At 34.6% G+C, this 27,704-nt stretch overlaps 1 protein-coding gene across 1 annotated transcript in view; it reads left to right on the forward strand.

The window, feature by feature from the left end:
- Positions 1-27,704, forward strand: part of LOC150080557 (tetratricopeptide repeat protein 28) — a 305,395-nt gene that overhangs the window by 92,930 nt on the left and 184,761 nt on the right. Inside the window, exons 4-7 of the mRNA XM_090380734.1 lie at positions 12,705-12,852; positions 18,525-18,797; positions 24,741-24,899; positions 25,190-25,632. Coding sequence (XP_090236860.1) covers positions 12,705-12,852; positions 18,525-18,797; positions 24,741-24,899; positions 25,190-25,632 — 1,023 coding nt within the window. The remainder of the gene's footprint in view (positions 1-12,704; positions 12,853-18,524; positions 18,798-24,740; positions 24,900-25,189; positions 25,633-27,704) is intronic.

Below are 27,704 nucleotides of genomic sequence, written 5' to 3' on the forward strand. Positions count from 1 at the left end.
CAGAACAAACTGTATTCGACTAAGAAATCTTTTTTCTTAGTCAAGTACAGATGAGAAGTTTGTTTAATTTAGATTCCAGCAGCAGAAGTTGCTGCTTTTACTGGGAAGGTGAGGTTGCCCAACTTCATCATAAGATCTTTTACCAATTAGTGCAGGGATAACAGTACTTGGCAAGAGAGCAAGTGTATTAGGAAGCCTATTCAGATCCAGCACATACTTTAATATTTACTCAAAAAGTTTAATAATATAGTTTGGTGAGATTTAGAATCCTTGGCTGTGTGAGCTATGATGAACACTTCTGGAAAATAGTGGACATCACAAATGCCATTCTCATCTTCAGGAGTGTAACTAGGCATTTTGACACCTATGGTCAAATATATGAAATATACCTTTGTTTTTATATAAATCAATTAATTAATTATAAAATAATTATATTATCTGTGACATGGTACTTTTATAAAAAAGTCTTTTTATATTAATTGATTTAGGTAAAAGACAATTGTCATATTTTTAAAATAAATTATAAATTAAATTATTCTAAGCCTTTAACTCCATTTGGCTCCTGTTGCTAATATGGCCACACTTGCCATATCCTAGTTATACCTCTGCTTATCTTTAAAATGATTATATATATTTCAGTAATTGGGCAAAATGTCACTATGGTGTTTGTCATGCAATTAGCAGTAACCTTAATTGGTTGCTTTGTGAGCTTAATTTAGTTGCCTTTATTAGTTAAGGATTTGAGACATCCAAAGCTTTCTGAAATTTTTATGAGGTACAAACTGGAAAGAGTAAAAATTGACACAAGTGAAATTAAATAAGAAGTGTGAATGTACTTATTGGAATGACTATTCATATATATTATTGTCAGACTTGCATGGTTATAACAATTTTGTACATTTAGGGTGCACTGAAATATAATTGGTAAAATAAAAAAAAAAAAAATTCTTTATTTATACTCCAGCATGACCACATAGATCAGAGAAGTTTGCAACTAGTCATTTGACAAGAATTTTTTAATCAGCCTTATTCAATGGCATGTGGATTCAAATCACATTCATCTGAAATTCATATTGTATATCCATGTTATATTTCCATGTTTCTGTGGCAGTATTTCATTGGCCCTCACATAACAAGTAATTCAAATAACAATATGTTGGTTATAAGTAGTAATGTATAGGGCATTGAAATAGTTGTGTGCCATAGGGAATTTCACTGTGTGCTTTATTAATAATACTAGCATAATGAAACTTACAGTATAATAATAATATTTTTTTATTTTTTTATTTCCAAGTAGGAAAGAAAAAAAAAAAAACTGGTGCACCCTTCAAATGGATGGTTTTCAATGAAAACCATCCATTTGAAGGACTTCACTTGATCAGTCACCCATTGGAGGAATAATTAATCATTTCTAAGAAACAGGAAGTATTCATGACTATTCACTATCAGTTGGCTGAAAAGTTAAATCAATTTGCCTCTTTTGTCATGTACAGAAAGTAAAGAATTTACATTTTGGCATATACTAGTTCGACCACTGAGTATCACACAGGTTATATAATCCACAAACAAGTATATTACTGTAGAGCAGCGGTTCCCAAACTTTTTTTTTAGTCACAGAACACTTTTCATCTCACAATATATTTACGGAACACTTATGGAACACAAGTTTAGCAGAAGCCAAAGAACTATTTGCTAATATTTTATTACATACGATGCACTGTGCATCAGTAGCATCTTTATTTCCAACACATGTAAAGCCAAAATTTTGATAACTGTCATCATACTTTCGTTTTGGTCTTTTATTAGTTGGTTCCTGTTTTTTTTTTCACTTCAGATTTTTGGAGAACAAAAGGCTGCAATTGTTCATTCTCACTTTGAAGTATGACAATATTGTATTCGTTTTCATCAACCACAGTTGCAATATTAGAAGTACTTGCTTCTCATTTTAAAGTTCCTTTTTTCAACCACAAACCCATGGCCATTTATTTTAATAATAATTTCGAAATACTGATAATTATAAAAAAAATTTATACAAGGAAGTGAGTTTAGTTATGATATCATACGCTTCACCCCCTCCTTTTTTTTTTTTTTTTTTTTTTTATTAGTTGTTGGCGCATCAGCTTCTATGGCCATATTGCACCTCCCAAAGTTTTTGCATTTTACTGTGATCCAAGCCCGAGGCGGGAATCGAACCCGCGACCTTTGGGTTGCCAGGCAGGCACCTTACCTACCTGGCTAGCCTGGTCGGCCTCACCCCCCTCCTTCAACCCATGTACTCCAGGCTAAATTGCATACGAATGACATATTAGACTATTACATTGCTACTTTTTCGTAGATGGCATTACTTCTATGCGTACTTTTCCATGCAGTCCACCAAAATAGAGTATTCCACAGTCTATTTGATTATTAGTCTATGCCAGTATATTATCATCATCATGAACTTGGTCCGGCTTAGGTCTATTAAGACCTGTTCCATTGTAGCTCTTGGAGGTGGTCTTGATTTCGCCATCATTGTCTTGATCGACCAACATTTCTCTTGCCTGTAGGTTTGTAGTTAAAGGCTAATTTTTGGATCCGGTCTGGGTTCATTCTTTCTATGTAGCTGATCCATTTTTCCTGATACTGTTTTATGTCATTTTTTTTTTTTTTTTTTTAATGAAAACCCCAAACACGAACGGTATCAAAACCTATAGTACTTAGTGCCGTGCATGGGTTGAAGGAGAAGTAGGGGTTGAGGGGGATGCCGGAAACTTTGCTCTAGAGACTAAACATGGGTTTCACCACTTCAAGCCTCCAATAAGCAAAGTGGTAGTATTTCACCTGTTGATGAAAGTCATCTATTTACTATGTTATCTACTTTTAATTTCTCGCGGATATCTAAATTTCTTTGGTGGTCTAATCTTGTAAAGCCTAATAATGGTCTTAAAAATCTCATTTGTGCTGCTTCTAGTTTGTGTGCATTATGACCAAGTCTCACAGCTGTAGAAGAGAATGTGTGCAGTCGTAATTTTGTTTCAGTTGTCATTTGTTTTCCGAAGTGGCGTTTAATCGTTCCATTCATTTTATTACATTTTTGTAGTTTAGTGTGGATGTCTTTCCCTTCATTTGATATTAAATTAATAACTTAAAAAAAATATTATATATTTCATATTATATATTTTTTCAGAAATATATAATATGAAAAAAATATGAATGAATTACTATTTATGAAAACTATTTACTATTGAATTACTATTTATGAACCACTATTTATGAAAAAAAATGGTATATTAATAACTGAAAAAAAATAATGTTAAAAATTATAATGATACTAAAGTGGTGTACGCTACAAATATGCAAAATTTATTTATTTTATTTTTTTAATTATTAATTACGATTTTTTGCGGAACGCTTGTTCACATCTCACGGAACACAGTTTGGGAAACTTCCTGTAGAGGATAGTGCCCTAAACAAATGGATAGGAATTACATTATATATAACCTCTCACAATTTAACATTAGAGTAGTAAGTGCAAATTTCAATGTTGCAAATTTCAGCTAACTTAATATATATATGTTTAATATTAACCCATTATGTATTTCCAAACATATCAGTCAATGAAAGAACAAATTGCATTTTATGAAATGGTTTGTTCATTTGAAGTGAAGTTTATGTTATAAAGAAATTGCTACGTGTGAGGGTGTTTCCAAAAGTAGTGCATACTATATGCCCTTGTTTACTGCAGCAAATTTTTCTTTTCAATAAAGTTATTACATCTCTTCAATATAACTTCCCTATTTTCCAAATGCCGTTTTGCCTTTCTTCTGAAAGTTTTTGAATACTACTGTCTAAAAAGCCATTTTTGCTGAGCTGTTAGATCCTTCAGATCACAGCTTCTGAACATTTCTATAAGAGATGAAACCCGAATTTTACAGTTCCTTCAACTTGGAAAACAGGATGATGTTTAGGAGCTTGTCTTGACTGTAAACAGGGTGTGTTAGAATTCGTTCATCAAAGAAGTCATTTGGTCTTCCGTCAAAAGGATGTCAGAAGGATTCTTACGAATCTTGATGCTAAGAAAGCTCCAGGTCCTGATAGTATTTCTCCACTTGTTCTCAAAACCTGTGCTCCTGAACTCACTCCTGTTCTTTGTTGCTTTTTTTCACTTTCTTATTCCTAAGGTGTTTTTCCTTCTCGGAAATTTGCTCATATCCAGCCAGTTCCTAAAAAGGGTGACAAATCCCTCCTATCCAATTATCGTCCCATTGCAATTACTTCTACCCTTTCTAAAGTAATGGAGAAAATTAACCGCCAACACTTAAACTACCTAGAAACCTTCCGTCTGATCAACGATCGCCAGTACGGATTCTGTAAGTGTCAATCCATTGGTGATATTCTGGCTTATGTTACCCATTTATGGACTAATTCAATGGAAAGGTTTGGTGAAACACGAGTAGTTGCTCTTGACATCTCAAAGGCTTTCAGTCGTGTTTGGCATAAAGGTCTTCTAAACAAGCTTCCATCTTATGGTTTGCCAACTGTTTTTTGTAATTGGTTATCCAGTTTTCTCTCTGATCGCTCACTGAGGGCAATGATAGATGGCTCTCTGTCCTTTAACTTCTCCACTAATGCCGGTGTCCCCCAAGGTTCAGTTCTTTCCCCCACTTTTTTCCTCGTGTATATTAATGACCTTCTTCCATTGATTGGAATTCCTATCCATAGTTTTGCTGATGATAGCACATTGCATTCCACATTCCATTTTGAGAAACCTTGCCCTGCTCAATCAGCTTCAACTTCTCGAAAATCTGCTACCAATTCCTTAAATGTCGATCTCCAGGTAATTCTCCAGTGGAGCAAAGACAACTTAGTTGATTTCAATACTTCCAGAACTCAGTCTTGTCTTATATCTTGCAAAAAGGTTATTCTGCTCCGATTTCTAGGCAAACTGATATATCTCTTTTGGGGATTATCATGACTTCTAATCTCTCTTGGCACGAGCACGTTACAAATATTGCTTCCTCTGCATCTAAAAACTTGGTTTTCTCTTTCTCTCTCTGCATTACTTTTCTTCCAAACAGCTGTTCACTCTGTACAAATCGCAAATCGGCCCTACCATGGAATATTGTTCCCACATCTGGGGTGGTGCCCCCAAAACCTCGCTCAGGCTTCTTGATTCCGTTCAGAAGAGGGCTGTTAGGTTAATTAATGATTCCGCTAAGGTAAAGAAAGCCAACACGAGAATGACGAGAAACGTCGGATAACTTACGTGGAAAATTAGTTTCCTGACACCGGACTCTCGCGCTGCTCTCTTGGTAAACAGATGGTAGGTGTTATCGGTCTGGAGTCGAAATCGAGAAGGATATATTGATTGACAGGTAGGTGTGGCAAACAATGAAATGATTGGTGGTGGGCGCAACAGAGGACAAGCAGCTACTGTGTAGTCATTGGTTGGCATTATAATGTATATTTATGAGTAAAGAACAGTGCATAATAGTTTTGTAATGAATGGTAAACAGGTAATAGTAGTGATGAACCTTTTAAAGATGAAAGAAATTTGTAAGGAAAATAAAACGTTGGTTGATTTTTTTTGATGAAAACTAAATTAATAAAAATTTCGTTCAGTTCATTTTTATGTTCTTCATTATGTTTTTTCCTCCTTATTAAAAGCAGATTTTTGGAGGTCATGAGTGATTTTACTATATTGTTGATTTAGGTTTGGTTACGAAAAAAGGAAAAGGTTTCTTTATTTTTCGTTATATTTCATAACCTGACCTTAAATCGTAGGTTAGGAAATAATAGAATAGGTGTCCTAATATTTCGTGACCTAAACTTAAATGTTAGGAAATAATAGGAAAAGAAAGATTCTTTATATATAGTGAATAGCTATTGAAGCGTTGATTGACGTTATGATACGTGTGTATCTGCACGAGTAACTTTAAAAATAAAAGTACAATAATAAAAAAATTAATATTTTGTTAATAAACAATTTATGCGCTAGTCCACCCATGATTCTAAAGAAAAAAGGTTAGGTTACCCCCTCCACTTCGGGAGGGATTCAAGTGGAGGTAACCTGACCTTTTTTAACCATTATGGAAAGCATTAATTAGGGCATGTGAGATTAGGGCCAGTTACCATTAGTGCTTCCGAGTGATACTAAACCGATGTTATCGGGTGTTGTGTTCGCGCCCCAGTCAGCACATCGTTTGCCATGCCTACCTGTCAATCAGTATATCGTTCTTGACTTTGCTCCAGACCGATAACACTTACTGTCTGTTTACCAAGCGAGCAGCGCTAGAGTGCCATATCGGGAAACTAATTTTCCGCGTAAGTTATCCGACATTTCTCATCGTTCTCGTGTTGGCTTTCTTTACCTTTGCCAATGATTCATCTCTAACAGTCTCTCTCCACTCGCTGTCTCATAGATGTACTGTACTGTTTCTGCTGCATGCCTCTTCTACAGGTATTTCCACGGGCACTGTTCTTCTGAATTTGCTTCTATAATTCCTGCTCTCTTTCAAAACATTCCAAACATGTGCAGCCACCAGCTAACATCCATTTACTGTCCAACTTCAAACTCACAGAACCAACTTTTCATCTTCCTCGTTTATTCATTCAACTGCCGTTTTCTGGAACAACCTTCCTTCATATGTATTTCCTAAAAATTAGTCTACAGAAGTTCAAGTCCAACGTTAACAAATATCTTCTTTCATCTTCTCAGCCTCCAACCCAAGCACGTTACTAAGTACTATAGGTTCTAATACCTCCTCGCGTTTGGTGTTTACATAAAAAAAAAAAAAATGTTGAAGGATCCCATCTAGCAGAAATCTTTTGCTTACACAGTACTCCTTTAGTAATAGATAAATGTTTCTTTTGGATGTATGGGTTACAACAGCAATTTCTTCTGTTGCCATTTTTTTATTTTCCCAAAATTCTGATAAGTGATAGCCAAGGTGTTGTCAGTTGTATTGGTCTTCTTAAGAGCAATTGTTGCAGTTAAACAAAAATGACATACAGGGTGGATGGGATCTATCCAGTTATATTAAGGGAGGCAGCAAAGGAGGTAAAGAAATCCTTAGCCAAAATTATGAGAGAATCATTAGATTCAGGGGAAGTTCCTTGGATTGGAGATGTGTGAATATATCCCTGATGCACAAAAGGGGGTCAAAGAGTGGCATGAATAATTACAGATCTGTTAGCTTAATTTCTGTTCCAGGGAAAATAATGGAGTCACTTGTTAAAGAAGTAATGCAGGACCATCTAGACCAGGGATGGGCAACCATTTTTAAATGGCGGGCAAAATAAAATGTCTGTGAGGTACATGCAGGCCAATTTTTTTTAGCTTTTCACGCTTTTTAGGATTATTAAAATGGTATATAATGAAAAATTGTCATAAACTGTTTTATGTTATTCATTGAAATATTTATAAAATCTTAATACATATAGATACTCATACATATAATTAATTTTATTAATAAGAAAAACGAAATACGAATTCAAGATATATACCTTCATAATAACAAAATGGTAAATTCTCTCCAAATTATTTACTTTTATCCGTCAATTATTCACTGACATTTTCCGTTGAAGTGCACAGTACACTTGCACTGCAGTCACATTCTGTAGAGTTGAGAGTTCGAGAAACCACTACTGACTGCGTGCAAGTCTGTGCCTGCTTACCAGTTGCCCGAAGCTATGCTTGCTTACCGTTTGGCAATACTGCTGCTTACTCGACTTGTGATATATGGCACAAATTCAGATGATTCATTAGACATCATGCAATCAAAATGTAAAAATAATTTAATAACAGCAAATATAATAAAAATTACAATAAACATAATTACTTGATATAAATTGTTCAGCAGGCCTTTTATTATAGATATTTCGAAAACAACCGCAGGCCTGATTACGCACGTTCACAGGCCTGAGTTGGCCCATGGGCCAAAGGTAGGCCCACTACTGATCTAGACAGGTGCAGTTATACTTCAGTCCCAGCACAGATTTGGGGCGGTCTCGTCTGACTAATCTGATTGGATACTATGATGCAATAACAAAGGAACTTGAGGCAAAAAAATTTTGATATCATATACTTGGATTTAGAAAGGCTTTTGATACTGTTCACATAAGACTGCTGTACAAATTGGAGCAGTGTGGCATTAAGGGAAGGTTACTGCTATGAATAAAGGGCTTGTTGAGTGGGAGAAGACGGAGAATGGTTATCAATGGACACTGCTCTTTGTGGACTAATGTCATTAGTGGAATTCCCTAGGGTTTAGTGCTGGTTCCATTGTTGTTTTCAACATTTATTTAATGATATTGACAAGGGTATATTAGGCTTAATATCTAAGTTTGCAAATAATACAAAGGTTGGCAGGGTAGTTAATGACATTAATGAACAGATCCTGCTGCAACAAGATCTAGAAAAATTGGGCAGATGGCTGAGAAATGGCAACTGAAGTTTAACATTGACAGATACAATGTACTGCATAGCAGTAATCCAGATTAAGATACACCAACTGTGTGGTACTACATTCAGGGTAGTGGAAAATGAAAAGGACATGGGATAATTGTGCACTTTGATATGAAGTTCTCTGAGCAGTGCAGACAGGTTGCCAGGACAGCTCATATAGGAATTTTGCTAGTAGGGATAAGGAGGTGATTATATCCTTGTATAAGGCAATGGTCAGGCCTCACCTTGAGTACTATGTACACATATAGAGACTTCGTTTTAGGAAGGATGTAGAGCTGCTGGGAACAAAGGGGTGCTTTTTCCAAGAAAGGCTTCAGTTCTGCAGTTTGCAGTGTCTGGAGACTAGCACCTGTGAGGGATCTAATTGAGGTGTTTAAGGCTTTGAATGGCTTGAGCAAACAATGCTGATGGGATTCTTCCTCTTGCTCTGACTGTGCACATGAAGGAATGTAAATTCAAATCAAGGAAGGATGGTTACAGAATAGATGTGTGGAAGTTTGCCTTCAGCCAACAGGTAGTTGATTGCTGAAACAAGTTTCCATCTGTTGTGGAAGTGGATAGTTTGAATAAATTCAAGGAAGAACTAGACAAACTATTATAGGGGATTGATAAGTGAAATGGAATTTTTTAAATTTTTTTGGCTGATGCTGTATAAGCTTGCTTTCTTGCATCATTGGCCACTACTGATACCAATATTTATACTAAAATGCATCCAACTCCTTCTGAAAAATGTTGTGCTATCTAGATTTTGCATTATTTTGATTTATCTAGATTTTCCTTTGATCTGTTAACGTAATCATCTTCTTGAATCTGATAATGAATTTCAGTCAGATTTTTGCCATATGTTTCAATTTTTATATGTGAGTGTGGTCTTTGCATGTTATGCAATCTGACTTGTCATACTTATCTACTTTAAAAATTTGTGACGTTAATATGGGTTATCATAGATACACAAAATTTGTACCTCCTTCAGCAAGAATTGAACTACAGCTAACACTAGATCCTTACTCATGGCCACTACTAAATCAGCCATGCAAGCATAGTGTGCATTACTTTTGGAATTGCTTTCATAATGTGTGAACCTGATCAATTTCCTTAACTCAGTCTGACTAACCAGCACAATGCAGAAGTGTATATTTTATCTTAATCATATTATGCATGTTATCACCAGTTATAGATTTAAAGTTCTAATGATTAAATAGTATCTACATTCTTATTGTTTTTCATCCATTTTCATTAATTTAGTATTTAGGTTCTAACAATAGCTTTGTTGAATCATTTTCAGTGAGAGAATGTAGGTTTTGTTGTCCAAACTGCATATAATATGCCTACTGGCATTACTATCATGGTAGAACATCACTCTTTCACTGAAAATGTAGGCAGCTTATGTGCAGAGTGATCAATTAGATTATGGTATATATAGAACTCAGGGAATCACGTAATTGATCTGTTTTTTTTTTTTTTTTTTTTTGGATGTGACAGGTGAAATATTTTTGTCAATGATGAAGACATTTTCAATCTTAATTTTGGATAACAGTTCATTGGCACAGTGGATAAAGTTGTAATTTGTAGAATGATGTTTCACCATATTCTGCAGTAATCAGTCAAGACATTTTAAATAAATCATTGCCAAACAAGTAAATTAGATGAATGAAATTTATTAAATTTAACAATTTGTAATAAAGTTTTTAAATGAATACATAATTAAAATGGCACCTCAACAGAATTAATTAAGGTCATTTTGTGAAGATTACTGTTATATTCAGTATGAAGGATTTGAAGGACATGTGATGTAAAATTCAGGAGCAGTTAATCTTAGGAAAAGACTGCATTGAGTAAGTCTAATAACATGAACTTTAATTAAATTAACATAATAGCATAAATAGTTGAGAAATATAAAACTAAGATACTTGTATTTATTATTTTTTGTTATTCTTATTAAATATTTTTATTTTTTTATTATTATGAAAATTTCCCATTAAGCTTCCTATTCCTGTTTTCCTATTCTTGTTAAGTAATTGTATTTCTTAGTTTTTTATATTTCTTTACTATTTATGTTATGTTAATTTTAAATTTCAAGTTATTATGCTTTCTCAATGCAGGATAGTATATCTTTTCTTAAGATTACTAATACAGCAGACTCTCGATTAACCGGGACACTTAAAGACTATAAATTAAAAAAAAAAAAAAAAAAATTACCAGAAGTCATAAATTCAAGTAATAACTAGAATAGGTATAACAGATATTTTGCAAGTCGTAAATAAGCGGCGTTATAAGTCGTCATTGGGAGATTAGTGTACCTATTATCTTGCAATCCCCACTGTCTTCTCATCCGCCGCTCAAAAAAAAGAAAAAAAAAAAAAAAAAAAAAAAAAAAAACGAGAGACCAAATGTTTAGTTTGTTTTAGTGCATTGCGTCGATTGTTATGTTTCGTTGCAGCGCAAAAGGACAAATTTTGTTTCATTATTTTTGTCAGGGATGTCAGAGTTTTTTTTTTATAGTAAATTTATTTATTTATTTATTTTTTTTTTAGAAATCGCAAAAATTATGGCTAAACGCAAAGGAGTTGTGTTTTCAGACAAAAACTTGAAATTATTCAAAAGTTTGAAAACAGTGCATCTGTTAAATCTCTAAAGAACCACTATAATGTTGGTGACCAAATCATACTCAACATTGTAAAAAATATAGGAAAGCTATTAGAATTAAAATCGACATCGCAAAAAATAAAGGGACATGGTGAGTTTTTTTATCTATCGCCATAATTTTTACTTGGTTGCTGAACATTTTTCGATACACTAAGTCCCCGACTTACTCAACTACGGATTTACGTAAATGTTTTTTTGCTCAAAATTTTTTTTTTTTTTAGGATTGTAAAATTTAAAACAAAAATAATAAATAAATAAAATAAGCAATCAATAACGACGATCACAGCATGCAGAAATTGCACAAGTGAGACACTGAATAACAAGCAAAAAAATAGGAAAGAAGAGAAGGTTCTTACAATTTATTTATGGTTTTTTTTTTTTTTTTTATATGACTGAATATTTCACTGAAGGGGACACATTTCACCATAATGACATAAAAACCCACATAATTCCAGCTATCGGTATTATCGCAAATGCAATAAGATCGAGTTTACTACCTGTTTATAATTAGATGCAAGAACAGAAAAGCCCAGTAACCCGGAAAGCTTAAATGCAGTGACTTCCAGAAATGTGCTTTAGTAAAATGTGAGTTCGCACGAGGTGATAGTGTTTCCCCCCTTAACCCTGTGAAGTTCTTTTCAGAAAATTCCGTTTTGACCGTTATCATGGTGCCGACTAAGAGAATAAGTGACAACACTACTAATAAATCTACCAACAAAAGGAAAGCCATCGATTTGGATCAGAAAATTAAACTAATAAGGATGTATGAAAATGGCCAAACATTAACAAGTATCACGCGGAATTCAGATTTGTCAATAATAATATAGTTGCAATGTGTTATTAGTCGTTCCCGAGTTACGTAAAACTCGACGAAGTAAGAAGTCCTGGAATGTATCTCTTACATATGTCGGGGACTTTTGTATTTTTGGATTAACCGGGAAATCGATTATCCGGGATTTGTTTTTTACCATCTATCCCGGAAAATCGAGAGTCTCCTGTATGTGTTTGGATTTAAGGGCTGGCAAAGAGCAGAAAACCAATTGCTGAATTTTATTTTTTATGTGTGTGTGTTTATATGCTTTTACAGAGTAAGAGATTACTAGGTTGTCATTGTTCATCATCAAACCCCCCATCCATTTTTTCCTATACAAGATTATTGGAATGATTTGTATCTTTCTATACATTAAAATAATTTTCCTTCTAGTGATATTTATTCAGCCAATGGGAGAAGAGAGATGCAGCTTACATGGCAATACGTAACAAATACTAAAATACATAACAGAAGGTTGTTTTACTGTAGTAAAACGAGCTTCTGTTTAAGTGTGGTCACGCACTGTGTTTGTCTAACATGACCATGGGGTACCATTCTTGATTTCCATATGTAACGTATTCATAGCAGAGGAAGAGACACACACAGTGTTGAAAGCTTCTGTATTTTATTTTACTTTATCAAAAGAAGCGAGCGCAGCAAGCAGGGGGCAAAGCGCCCTAGTTAATATTAATTGTTTTTAATAATGGGTTGAAATTTAATTTCAGTGTTAAATAGTTCAGTTACAGTAATAGTGAAGTTAATACTGCTAATAAGTATCAAGATTGAATTTTTCTTTAATAGGCATATTATAGACAGGGTGTTGCTCTTCAGTGTCAAGGCCGTCATGCTGATGCTCTGGCAGCTTTTGCATCAGGACTTGCCCAGGATCCAAAAAGTCTTCAGTTACTCGCCGGATTAGTAGAAGCAGCTATGAAATCTCCTTTGAGAGGTAAAAATTTCTATTTTATTTTTACTATATTAAGTTATTATACATATTTAAAAGTAATAACCTTAATTCTTAGACCTCATTTTCAGTTGAGACTACTTTTTAAATAAATGGATTATTTAATCATCAGTTTTGCACTTAAAATAACATGAACAAGTTATACTCATGCTTACAGTTTGATACTGTTTCATAAAAATTGAGAGTAGTTGGATTGTTGTCTTACTTTGAAATTAATAAAAATAGCTATTGTTATTTGGCCTTTTTAAAATTATGAAGATAAGTACTTTCTTATCCTCTTTTCTTTTTTTTGTTGCTGACTTGATGTAAACTGGTTATTAAATCTAATGGTCATAATGCACACAGAAAAATGAAATCTGTAACCACAAGTTGCCTTGGTTTTTTAGTACTGTTTAAATAAATAGCAAATTGTGCTTTTGGCAATGCCATTTATCTAGGCAACTTGTGGTAACACAAAGTTTTCATTCTGCTGTGAGTATAGACAATTACATTTAGTAAATGGTCTTAAATGTATTTTAAGCACTTTACGGTAGTTTAAAAGCCTGCTTCTAGCCAAAAAAAAAAAAAAAAGAAAGAAAGAAGACAGAAGGAGAAAGTGTTTTTGCTTTTTATAATGATCTGTTTTTGTTTTCTTAATGATAGGATGGAACATATTATTTGTAAATACTAAGAAGTTCTTTTTTCCACAAAGTGTGACATTAAAAATTTTGAATATTATTTTTATTCATCAAGCAGGAAATATGTCACTGCTTTATATATGATAGGAAATGGATTGTATTTGTATTAAGAGATCATTACTTAATCTGACTACCTTTTTCTGAATAATCTAAAAGTTTGAAAGATTCATTTTTGGGGTCACTGGGATTATTTTTGGGGTTAATATTTGTAAAAATCACACATCTGCATACCATGTTCCATGGTATGCAGATGTGTGATTTTTACAAATATTAACTGCTTAGAATTAAAATAATTTTGAAGTTGAACGAAGCCTAGTTTTTACACTGCAGAAGAAGCATATTTGTGATATGTGTATGCCAAGAGAGGTTAGAAATGAAGATTATCTCTAATAAAAGTATGTGATCCTGTCTTGAAATCTGAGTGTTGCTGAAGATGAGCATGAGAGCAGCGAAAATTTTTTTTTTTTTTTTTTTTTTTGTGAAAAACAAGAAAGGACTGAGTTTTAGAAAGCTCAAAATTAAGTAAGTTTCTTTTTCCCTAATGGAGAGCTACTGGAGATGAGCATTTAAGGAACTGGTGGTGGATGTTCGAGAAGTTGTAGCTGTTTGTGCTGAGTGGGGAGTTAGAAGACAGAGACAAAGATTGGAAGGCAGACCATGGGAGGGAAGCTTGCCTGATAACATAAGGCTCTAACAGAATTGGAGGGAATGGACCCCACAAAGACCCGTCTGATACTGAAACAGAGACCCAGTAGAATCCTGTGGAGAGTCGCAGACAACCTCAATTGGCAAATAATACCACATTACTTCGACAACAATGGTGCAACACTAGAGGCTATCCACACAGCTGTATACTGTGTTGCACAAGAGAAAGGCTGTATTAGAGAAGAGATCATCGTTAAGTGGTGATTTAAAGTGCCTAGAGGCTCACTCACCTGAGCTATATACTTGGAAGGGTTGTTTGTGAAAAAAAGACCAAGTGTGGTGGCTGTGTGATTAGGATTGGCCAGTATTCTGGAAGGTAAATGAACAATTTGTGCAAGGTCATTACTAATTGCAGAAGCATTAGCATCTTGATCAGTCGGGTCCATGTAAGTAGAAAAGTGAAGCCAGCTGGAGTTTTGAACATTAAAATCACTGTCAGGAAAGTTGGACTGGAGAAAATTGAGTTTCAAAGAAAGAGTCAAAGTTCCAAGTGATTAGTGGAATTGGGAGATCGATAGAGGCAAGAGATGAATTTGACAGAATGGAGTAGAGAGATTTTAAGCCAGAGAAGATCGAAAAGAGGAGATTTCAAATGACTAAGATGACTCTGATAGGGAATATTAGAGCGGACATATGTATAAGTACCATCTTTGAAATGGAAGAATTGTACAGTGAATAATTAGGACAACTGAGATGAGCAATAGTTGAATCAACTGATAATTGGAATTCTGTTAGAAAAGTAAGTGGGACTTGGCAGATTGTAAGTGGAAATGGACATTATTGAGGTTGAACTAGTGGGAGAGTTTCCATAACAAATAATGGGACAAGTTACTTAGATAATTCCCAAGACACTTCTCTGAGAAAATTCCAAATTGCATCAGTCCAGTGGGAGGAGTGCTTAAGATGTATTGGTGCAGTGTGAGAGGAAATGTACCTGCAAGGGTGTAGTACATACATAATGAGGCAGTACTGATGTTCAGATTGAACATTGCTATGAACAGAGGGCTGGCTCAGTCCTTGGGGGAGCATACAAGGACACTGCAATGCTGTATTGCTGATTATATCCATTACACACTACCAAAAATACATAGTCCATTGAATTGTAGTGTTGATATATGTCAGCTACTTTAAAGAAATTAATTGCAGTAAACCTGTAAATTTCTTTGTCTACCTTGGGACTCCATCAGTGTTTAAAAAAAAATATCTCTCATTGAAAAATAAAAATGTCTCAACATGCAACTTACTTAAAGCTTAGATGCTTAGTATCGAAAAACTAATATGTATTATCATAAATAGAACATTTTAATTCCATTTCAGCGGTTTCAGAAGTATGCTTAATAAGTCTATGACACACAACTTTGATTTGGAACAAGGAGATTTCCAAGGTTTTGTTTTATTTTAAATATTAGCAGACATCTGATGACAACAGTTTTTGCTATATAATTCTAACATTAATGATAATCATTTTTTAGGTATTTTTCCCTCAAGAAAATTTGAAACTGTTGAGTTGTTTTGATTAATAGCTTGTCATACCATCTTCTGACTGTAACAGGATTTGTCCTACCAATAGCATTAGTAGAGGCATACGATGCAAGAAAGCAAGCTTATACCACATCAGCCAAAAAAAAAAAATTCTCCTATTTCACCCCTCCATTCGTTTCAAATGCCTGTCCTGCTCAGCCTTAAATTTATTTAGGCTATTAGCTTCCACAACAAAAGATGAAAGCCTGTTCCACCAATCAATTACCCACTGGCTAAAGGCAAATTTCTGCACATGTATTCTACAACTATCTTTCCTCAGTTTGAAACTGTGCCCCCCTCAGGTTCTTAGTCTGAGCAAGAGGAAGAATCCCATCAGCATTCAGCTTGCTCAACCCATTCAAGGCCTTATACACCTCAATCAGATTACCTCGCAGGTGCCTACTCTCTAGGTGCTGCAATTTGCAGAACTTAAGCCTTTCTTGGTAAGAGCACCCCTTCCCCTCACCAATCTTGTTGCCCTTCTTTGTACTCGTTCTAGCAACTCTACATCCTTCCTAAAATGAGGCCTTCAGACCTGTACATAGTACTCTAGGTGTGGCCTGACCATTGCCTTGTGTAACGGGATAATCATCTCCCTGTCCGGGCAGGAGCAGCGATGCGTAGCATACGCTTCTTGATTAGACCGGGGTTCAAGCCCGTGACCACCAAATACGAAGGATGTGGAAAGGTTAGGGAATTTCCACCGCATATCCCTGGAGCAATATGGCATTAGTTGCTAATGCTCCTGAAAACCAAACAGCACCAACCTCTCTGTCCCTGCTAGCAAAATTCCTATACATCATTGACAAGACTCCATGACCTGCCCTGGCAGCCCGTCTGCACTGCTCAGTGAACTTCATATTTGACTGCACAATTACCCCCAGGTCTTTTTCACTTTCCACTTCCCTGAGTGTAGTACCACAGAGTTGGTACATTTCTCTTCGGTTATCACTACCCATAGTGTATGATTCACACATTTATAAATTGACCATTATATTCTTTTAATCTATGTATTGCTTTCAAATAAATTGACAAAATTTTGCTGGTGTCCAGTCTATAGAACCCAGTATATCACTTACTTTTGCCTTTGTTCCTGCTATTCAAGTTTCCAATAATTTTGAGATATTGCTGAACGGTTATCTTCCTGAAACAGTTTTTGCAAAGACTTCAAGATATCTATAACAAGGTTAAAATATATCATATTCTAAATTTTTCTAATGCAGAACTTGAATAGGTGTTAGTGATAACCTGTCTGGTTTTAATAATGTGATTAAAATTTGATATAACTAGTTTTATTCTACTATGACATGCAAATGGCTGTCTATCTGGCAACAGAAAAATTAAAAGATGGGCATTAGCAACTATTAGCAAGAGAGCAGTAATGCAAAAAATACATAGAACAAATATATCAAAGCTATTGTAAGTTGACATCATAAAATTAAACTGTTACACCCATGTTAGAGAGGATCTGATTGAGGTTTATAAGGCTATGAGAGGGGTTAGTAAAATTAACGAATGCAGAATTTTCATTGTTATAAAGAATTCTAGAACTAGGGGCTATAAATTCAAATTACAGTGGAAGAGATTTAGACTATATTGTAGGAAAATTTTTCTTTTAGCCAGCAAGTTATCGATTACTGGAACAAGTTGCCTCCACAGGTAGTTGAGGTTGACAGTTTGATGAAATTCAAATTCATTCAAATTCAATGTGCAGAGGAAAACACAATTTGTATTTTCTTGTCTACTTTTTTTTTTTTTTTGGTCTGTGCAGCAAAAGCTTGTGGCTTCTTTGCACAATATGGCTAATACTAATTTGAATAACCTGGCTTCTTAGCTTTTTCACCCTTGCATGCCTTTGCCACAGATATTTTCATTTGCATTTCTCATTTCATCTCTCTTTTAACGTGGTCTGTTACATTCATAAGCTAATCTGTATCCTATAGTAATATGCATAAGCCAGTTCTGTATCCTATAGTAATGGGCATAAGCCAGTCCTGTATCCTATATAATTTACAGCCTCACCAGATTGATGTTTCTTTTTCTTCATTTGTGTCCTCTGCCCTAAGAGTTATGGCCAGAAACTGTTGGCATCATAAAAAAATTCAACCATAAATAATTTATGGTTAAAGTATATTTTGTTTATGGTACTTACTATCTTCTTTGTGTGAATTGAATAATGCGAATTAAAGAATAAAAGCTTGAAAGAAGTGAAGTGGAAATCTCCAAATAAATATGAAAATCGAGGAATAGTGGCAACTGTGACTAAAAGTTTGAGAGAATGCTGATCTTCAATCAGTGTCAAAGAAAAAAAAAAATTAGGCTTATATTATAAAAAGTCATATACTGGCATTCATCATCTATAACTTTGTTATCCTTATGTTCAGCTGGGGAAATTTGATTCATATCAAGTCACTATATCGGAATTTCAAATGGTGTGAGCATTATGCAAGCAGAATGCTTATGTTGAAACATGCAAATAGCAAACAATTTGTAGCCCTAGTTTATTTACCTTGCAGTTCTTTTAATGATCTGAGCTTCACTAATGGTTGCCATCCAACAGTTAATGAATTGTTGAATACCAAAAAGATTTTATATTTTTAGGGTTCACCAGCCAGAAAAAAACATCCTTTAGTACTGTGTTATATCTACTAATAATGCACTGCTTAGACACTTTGTTAATATAAGTTTAGTTTTGACAGATATATATTTTTCTTCCTTTTTGTTTTATTGCTGTTTCTTTTCAATGTTTTTTAGCTACATTGGAACCCACTTATCGTCAGCTTCAGACCATGCGATTAGATAAATCCCCATTTGTAATCACATCAGTAGTAGGTCAGGAACTTCTGGCAGCTAGTCATCATGCTGCTGCTGTTGTGGTACTGGAGTCTGCTCTTCGTATTGGTACCTGCAGTTTAAAGTTGAGGGGTTCAGTGTTTTCAGCTTTGAGCTCTGCATATTGGGCTTTAAACAGCCTGGATAGAGCAATAGCTTACATGCAGCAAGACCTTGCTGTGGCAAAATCACTGGGTGAGTTGCTTGATTATAAGTTTTACTTATGTTATAAAACTTTTAACTTTTTTTAAAAAATATATAATATGAGAGTATATAATTTTGCAGTAGTCTCAGTATCCCTTTTAATATTTTTAGCCATATAACTTGTCAATCTGGTTTAAAGAAATGTGGAAGGCATGGCTCATATTGCAACCACTGTTTTTATATAATATTTATATGAATGGCATATGAGAGAAATTTAGAGACATTTGTTTGCAAGTGAAATAAAAAATGTTAATAGAATATTTATGAATAAAATTTGACCAGAGGAAAGAGTGTGCAACAGAGCAAATACTGAGGCTCTCACTGTGAAGTGCTTCAACCTTAGAATATAGAGAAAAAAAGTCAGTGTTTTAGGTATGTAGTATACTTTAGTATCTAGCTGTAGATCAATTTCAGTAATTTAAACTTAATTTGATGTGTAGTTCTAAAACATGCATATTACATTATCATCATCTTATCTGCTAAAGGAATGCATTAGATATAGTCAGTTTTTGTTAGCAACATAATATTTTTCTCATTACTGTTAATGATATGAGAGGTCGAATGTACAGTTAGCCATTATTAGCAAATGTATGGCAAACCAGTAATGTATTTTGTTTAATAGCTAAGCAGGGTATGGAAGTAAAACTACCATTTAAAAACATAACTGTTATGATTAGTTTTAACCCCTAGAACTGGGCCATATTTGCCTCGTACAATACAGTTACTATAGCAATTGTAGTGGTATTTGGATTTCAACTCAGTAGTTGAAATGAAATCAAAATTTATATGCATTGCATGCATTGAGAGCAATTCTGCTCTCACTGAAGCTCAAGTTGTGAGTCATCGGTGCTAAGGCTTAGCTTATATTCAACTTAGAGCAGATTACCTATTTAGGTAATGTCATACAATTTATAAAAAGATATGTTACATTTTTTTTTTTTTTTTTTTTAATGTAAATCCCAAACACGAGAGGTATTAGAACCTATAGTACTTAGTACCTTGCTTGGCTTGGAGGTTGAGAAGACGAAAGAACATATTTGTTGACATTGGACTTGAACTTCTGTAGACTGTAATTTTCTGGAAATTTGTATGAAGGAAGGTTGTTCCAGAAAACAGCAGTTGAATGAATAAACGAGGAAGATGAAAAGTTGGTTCTGTGAGTTTGAAGTTGGACAGTAAATGGATGTTGGCTGGTGGCTGCACATGTTCGGACTGCTTTGAAAGAGAGAGCGGGAATTATAGAAGCCAATTCAGAAGAACAGTGCCCATGGAAGTATCTGTAGAAGAGACATGCAGCAGAAACAGTAAGTCTATGAGACAGTGAGTGGAGAGATTGTGTTAGAGATGAATCATTAATTAACCTAACTGCCCTCTTCTGAACGGAATCAAGAAGCTTGAGAAAGGTTTTGTGGGCACCGCCCCAGATGTAAGAACAATATTCATGGTAGGGCAGATTTGCAATTTGTACAGAGTGAACAGCTGTTTGGAAGAAAAGTAATGCAAAGAGTGAAAGAGAAAACCAAGTTTTTTAGTTGCAGAGGAAGCAATATTTGTAATGTGCTTGTGCCAAGAGAGATTAGAAGTCAGGGTAATCCCCAAAAGAGATATATCATTTTGCCTAGAAATCGGAGTGTCACCAAAGATAAGCATAGGAGCAGAAGAATCCTTTTTGCAAGATATAAGACAATACTGAGTTTTAGAAGGGTTGAAATCAACTAAGTTGTCTTTGCCCCACTGGAGAATTACCTGAAGATCGGCATTTAAGGAATTGGTAGCAGATTTTTGAGTTGAAGCTGTTTGAGCAGGGCAAGGTTTCTCAAAATGGAAAGTGGAATGCAATGTGCTATCATTGGCTAAACTATGGATAGGATTTCCAGTCAATGGAAGAAGGTCATTAATATACAAGAGGAAAAGAGTGGGGGAAAGAACTGAACCTTGGGGGACACCGGGATTAGTGGAGAAGTTAGAAGACAGAGAGCCATCTACCGTCACCCTCAGTGAGCGATCAGAGAGAAAACTGGATAACCAATTACAAAAAACAGTTGGCAAACCATAAGATGGAAGCTTGTTTGGAAGACCTTTATGTCAAACACGATTGAAAGCCTTTGAGATGTCAAGAGCAACTACTTGTGTTTTACTGAACCTTTCCATTGAATTAGTCCATAAATGGGTAAAATAAGCCAGAATATCACCAGTGGATCAACACTGGTGATATTATGGCTAGAAACCTTCCGTCTGATCAGACGGAAGGTTTCTAGGTAGTTTAAGAGTTGGCTGTTAATTGATTTCTCCATTACTTTAGAAAGAGTAGAAGTAATTGCAATGGGATGATAATTGGATGGGAGGGATTTGTCACCCTTTTTAGGAACTGGCTGGATATGAGCAAATTTCCAAGCAGAAGGAAAAACACATTTGGAATAAGAAAGTGAAAAAAGGCGGCAAAGAATAGGAGTAAGTTCAGGAGCACAGGTTTTGAGAACAAGTGGAGAAATACCATTGGGACCTGGAACTTTCTTAGCATCAAGATTCATCAAAATCCTTCTGACATCGTTTTTGACGGAAGACCACAGGGGGGCATTGAATGGAGCATGTTGGGAATAGTGGGAGGTGTTTTATCAAGATCATTAATACATGAGTTGGAAGAAAAATGGGATGATAGCAGGTCAGCTTTATCCTTGGCTGAAGTGACAACAGAACCATCTTGTTTGGACAGAGGTGGGAGCAGAGATGGGCAAAAGTTGTGGCCAATAGCTTTGGCAAGAGACCAGAATGCTTCGCTATCATTAGGGCAAGAAGCAAGTTTTCTACTCTTAGCCTGTTTAAACTCTAGTTTAGACTGATTAATAACTGCTTTACAATTGTTGCGAGCTTTGGTGTAGGCAGAAAATGAAACTATGAATTAGAAACAAGCTATTTACGATATGCAGCGTTCTTCTCTTGAACAGCCTACACCAAAGCTCGCAACAATTGTAGACAACAGAAAATGTTGACATCAGAAGTTTTGAAACAGTAATCCGACCAAGGAAAGGAAGAAAAGAAATCTCGCAGGTCACCCCATTTTGCATTCTTGTAATGCCAAACAACATGAGGTTGGGAATAGCCATGAAATAAAGGCTCCATTGGAGAAGAGACAATCTCCAAGTTGTGATCTGAAGTGCCTAAAGGACCTCTCACTTCAACCATGTACTTAGAAGTGTTGTTTGTGAGAAAAAGATCAAGCGTGTTGGCTGTATGATTAGGATTGTCCGGTATTCTTGTAGGTAAATGAACAATCTGTGCAAGGTCATTAGTAATTGCAAAAGCCTCAGCATCTCGACCAGCTGAATCGGTGTGACTAGAAAACAGAAGCCAGCTGGAGTTGTGAACATTAAAATCACCAAGGAAAATTACCTCACTGTTAGGAAAGTTGGACTGGAGAAAGTCAAGTTGCAAAGAGAGGAAGTCAAAGAGCTCCAAGTGATTAGTGGAGTTGGGAGAATGGTAGAGACAACAGATGAATTTGACACAGTGAGGTAAAGAGATTTTAAGCCAGAGAAGATCGAAGAAAGGAGATTCCAAATTGCCAAGTCTCTGACAGGGAATATCAGAATGGACATATGCACAAGTACCACCTTTGAGGCGAAAGGAATCATACAGCAAATAATTTGTGCATCTGAGATGAGCAGTAGTTGAATCAACCAATAACTGAGATTCTGTCAGAAAAAGTACATTGGGTTTGGCAGACTGCAAGTGGAAATGGACATCATTGAGATTAGAATTGAGACCACGTATATTTGTGAAATGAATTAGGAAGTGTTTGAAACATAGAGCCATTGATGACAGTATTGTGTCTAAGTTGAAGGCTAAGCCACGGTGGCTTCAGCACTCAATTGTGAGCGATAGCAAAATGAATGTTTCTCTCCGTGATTAAAATTGATTGTAGGTAACATGTATGAATTTTGATTTTATTTTAACTATTGTGCTGAAATACTCCTTCAATTCATACATATTATACTGGATATGGTAATTGTAGCCCAATTCCAGAAGTTGAAGGTAAACATATGAATTATTGCTGCTCACTTACACAAAATACATTATTCACAGTTTGGCATGCGTTTGCTAATAGAGACCAGATGAGCTGATGAGAAACCAGTAGCTTTGAAACAGCTGTCCTGGTGGTGTTTCTCAGATTTTTAAATGTATTACACATTCATCTATTCAGGTGAATAAGCCCAACCCTTAGGCTGGGGACTCAGTATTTGATCTTCAGTGAGAGCAGACTCTCTTTCTGTATTTCTCTTTCTGTCTCTCTCTCTCTCTGCGATCGAAATTGAATGCAGGTAATGTATACAAATTTCAATTTTATTGCAACTTCTACATTGGATACTTCTGCAATTCCTATAGTATTAAGCCATTGTGACTGGAGGAAAGAAATGCCCATCCATTTTCTTTGTTCCAGATTTCTTGTGATGTACATTTAAGATTATTTTTAAGTATTTTACTGAAGTTTTTTTTGTTTATAAAGAGAATGTGTTTTGTGTGTGGATTGTAAACCCTCTGTACTAAGTATGGGTTTGAGAGTGTAGAAAATTGTTGATATTGAACTTGAATATCTCTGGATTATATTTTTGAGGAAATTCATATCAAGCTGGGTTGTTTTAGAGAACAGAAGTAAAGAGAATAAATGAAGAAGAAAAGTTATTTCAGTGACTTTGGGTTTTAACTATAAATGAATGCAGACTGGACGATGCATATATAGTATTCAGACTGTTGTAGAAGAAAGAGATAGATAGAATTACAGATACTAGTTTGATAGAACATTGACCATGAGACTATCTGTAGAAAGTATACATTAGAAACTGAATGTTTATGTGACAAATTGTGGGTGGGGGAAGTAAATTAACGAGAAAGGAAGGTTTTCTCATTAATTTGATTTAATTTGAATCTGATCTGATTGAATTTTTTTTTTTTTATTTTTTTTTTGGAGGACCTCCCAAAGTGTATAAATAATTTTCTATGATAGGTTGAGTTTGAGATTTGCATGTACTGAAAACTTTTCAGAAGAAAAATAATCCTTGGAGGGAAAGAGAAAAACTTAAGTTTTAGATGTAGAGGAAATATTGGTAATATTCTTAATCCATTTTTAATGACCCTACGTAGCGTTGTATAGTATGGAAAGGTCTGGCTTCTTATTAACATATTGGTAATATGTTTGCACCAAGGAGAAAGATGTGCTCTGATCTAGAAATCCAAGTAATATTGAAAATGAGCATAGCAAAGCAGACTTTTATTGTAGGTGATAAAACAGGATAAGTTTTAGGATTTTGATAATTAACCGAGTTTATACTCCACATGGGAGAGGAGGTTATGTTCTCTGTTGCTTATATCCTGTGAAAAAGAATTAGCATCAGGCCTCCATAGCTGAGTGGTCAGGAGTGGGAGTTCAGTTGCCCACGCTCTTTGAGTAGACTGGGGTTCAAGCCCCTGACTGCTAAATATGGTCAATCTGCCAACCTACACACGATCAGCGTGGCAGATTATGGTCCATTTCCCTCAACATGAATCGTTGAGGAGGCTTTCATCCTGCATTGGATTGATAATGGCTGCAGTTTTATGCTCATCTTCATTAACATTCATTCTAGACAAGAGAGAATTATGTGATTCCAGCATTTTCTGTTACTTGTCCTGTTTCCTTGTAATACTTGTATATTTCATTGATCATTATAAATAGGTTATATGTTGTATATTTTATTGATCATTATAAATAGGTTATGTTGTATTTCCATTGATCATTATAAATAAGGTATATGTTGTATATGTTGTGGATTTTATTAAGACTTTATTAATTAAATTACTCTTGAACTGTCTTATAAGGAATATCTACAAGTGGATTGTTTAATGTAGTCTGTTGCTAATAAAGGAATATTATTATTAATTTTGGTGTCTTAAATATAGGTGATCAGGCTGGAGAATGTCGTGCTCATGGAAACTTAGGATCTGCTTATTTCTCCAAGGGTAATTATAAAGAAGCCCTAACAAGCCATCGCTACCAGTTGGTACTGGCCATGAAATGCAAGGACACACAGGCTGCTGCTACAGCTCTCACTAGTCTAGGTATTATGAAATTAACATATAAGCCTATTCTAATTTTTGTTTCATGAGTTTAAAATAACAGAGTATTAGTTGAATCTTAAGTTGCAGCTTCAAACTAATATTTTTGAATTTTGACAAATTTTTTTTTTTTTTTGAATAAGTGTAGTTTGAGGGCACTGTTTTCTTTCTTTATGTTATTTTATATAAATTAATCTTTACTGGAATGAAATAAACTATTTTTCATTCTGAAGAAATGTTTATAGTTTGTTTTGTTACATGAACCAAGTTTGAATATTATTATAAATTTCCAGGTCACGTATACACAGCAATAGGTGACTATCCTAATGCCTTGGCAAGCCATAAACAGTGTGTGCAATTAGTAAGGCAAATTGTAGATAGGCTTCAAGAAGCAAGAGAAATTGGAAATGTTGGTGCAGTTTATTTAGCAATGGGTGATTTTGATCAAGCTGTGGAGTGCCATCTGGAGCATTTGAGGTTGGCAAAACATTTGGGCAATAAAGTGGAAGAGGCTCGAGCTTATAGCAATTTGGGTTCTTCACATCACTATCGACGTAACTTTGAACAAGCAATTACATTTCATAACCATGTTTTACATATTGCTCAGGAATTAGGTGATAAAACTATTGAGGCAAGAGCTTATGCTGGTCTAGGACATGCAGCTAGGTGTATGGGAGATTATCATCAAGCCAAGAAGTGGCATGAAAAGCAATTAGATATGGCACTTAGTACTAAGGTATGTCTGTATTTATTTATTGTACTAATTTTATGTATTTATATAATTTATATATTGTATGAAAATCACAAGAGCATAAATTTAATACTTTGTTATTAATGAGGTTTACATTTACCAGTTTTAAAAAAAATAATAGAAAACGTTTTTGCTGAATATTATTCAAATAGGTTACTTTTTAAAGCTTTGTCTTTAAATAATGTATTCTTAGAATAATTGCATAATAATAACATATGAAGCATGCAAAAATGTGTATATTAAACAGTGCATTATTTCATATAATACTCACATATATTTGAAAACATTTAAACTTACTTAAATCTCTACCCCCCCCCCCCCTCCCTTCCCAAGCCAGCATAGAAGCATTTAAAGTATATTGAAATCTCTCTAAAGTGGACACCATTGGGTCAGAAGAAAGTGTCTGTCATTGAGTAGTATCTGCTTTGGAAAGTTCAGTGTAGTCAATTTTAATACTTCGGAAAAATGAAATTCACTGTAACTGGTTGTTTATTTAAAGTTTTTTTTTTTAAAATTGATTATCATTATGCATATGTGTCTTGGTTAAATTTTAATAAATAACACAGCATAATTAACTTCTAGTAAAAATTATTATAAATGATTACAATTTCATTTTCATTATGGATAATTAGATCACTTACTAGTTTTTTCCATATTCATTGTTTTTGCTTACATAGAATTCTTTTAATGTAACAGGATACAACTCTCCTCCCTTTAATGGGTCAAACCACTCTTTTTTTTTAATTTTTGTATATGACTCTGCTGTAATAAACAGCAAAAAATTAAATTTCTTAAAAAAATTAGCATAATATCAATGTAATACCTAGGAAAATTTTAAACCAGTATTCCAAGGGAAATACTGGTTTAAATTTTCCCTGCATATGTGAACAAACTTCATATGTAGCTACTTCATATGATCACCATTTCTTACTGCCGAATGAAAATGGTAAGTGATGGCAAGGAAGATTATAATTGTCCCTCAGTTGAAAAACTGGGTGCCACCGTTGCTAAAGCAGTTATGAAACTAATGTCAAGTGTTGCATGGTGTTTTTATTGAATATACAGGAATATCAAATATACAGGATGACCTCAAACCTCCCTTTATGAAACTAAAACTTTATTGTGTGAATAGGATACATTAGGAAAATATGAAACCACTTACAGGCGATTAATAAGATATTTTAAAGTTTTTACTCACCAATTGGAAAATGTGCATGCTGCAGTAGATGGCAGCATAATTGAAAAACTGTAATCATGGAGAAATTTACAAACAAAATTCTCCCAGTGGCTTCTGTATGAGCTCTAACTGCCAGTAAATGGCAGCATAATTGAAAAACTGTAATCATGGAGAAATTTACAAACAAAATTCTCCCAGTGGCTTCTGTATGAGCTCTAACTTTTATGGTTTCATCCTCAGATGGTGGTGTAACATATTACATGAAGTCGACTTTTGCATTTAAGCTCATGACTGCTGGCATGTTATATGGATTTCCTGGGTTTTGTGTTAAATGTCGAATGGTTTGTGTTCTTTTAGCTAGCGAATCGCTGATTGCTGGAACAAGTTGTCCTCACAGGTGACAGTTTGAATAAATTCAAAGGTCAGTTGGATAGTTACCTGTGTGAATATAATTTGTATTTTCTCATGTATTTGGTGTTTTTTTTTTTTTATTTTTTGTGATTTTAATCTTTTTAATCGTGATTTTAATTATTTATTATTGGAAGCGGTTTTATTTATTCTGACACAATGTCTTCTCGCATTCATGGTCTTGCTGCGGTGGTTTGATGTGTTTCGGGGTTAGGTTGGGGCTCTCAGCTTTTGATTCCGTTGCGCATCGAATTTGGTCATATCTCTATGAGTGAGGGAATTCATTAATTTGTTTTTTTCATCTTGTTTTATTTGTTACATTTGGAGAGAATTGACTGGAAGCATTCCACGAAAAAGATTGAGGTAATCTCTTACATTTTTTAATATAATATGTTGAAAAATATAAAGTTAAAGTTTATCGAAGTTACACTGTTTTTCAGTTTTACAAATAAAGAATGAATCCAGAGTTGTT

This window comes from Mastigoproctus giganteus, chromosome 9 (genome assembly GCF_048544385.1).
Source record: "Mastigoproctus giganteus isolate SK-2022 chromosome 9, ASM4854438v1, whole genome shotgun sequence".
NCBI lineage: Eukaryota > Metazoa > Arthropoda > Arachnida > Uropygi > Thelyphonidae > Mastigoproctus > Mastigoproctus giganteus.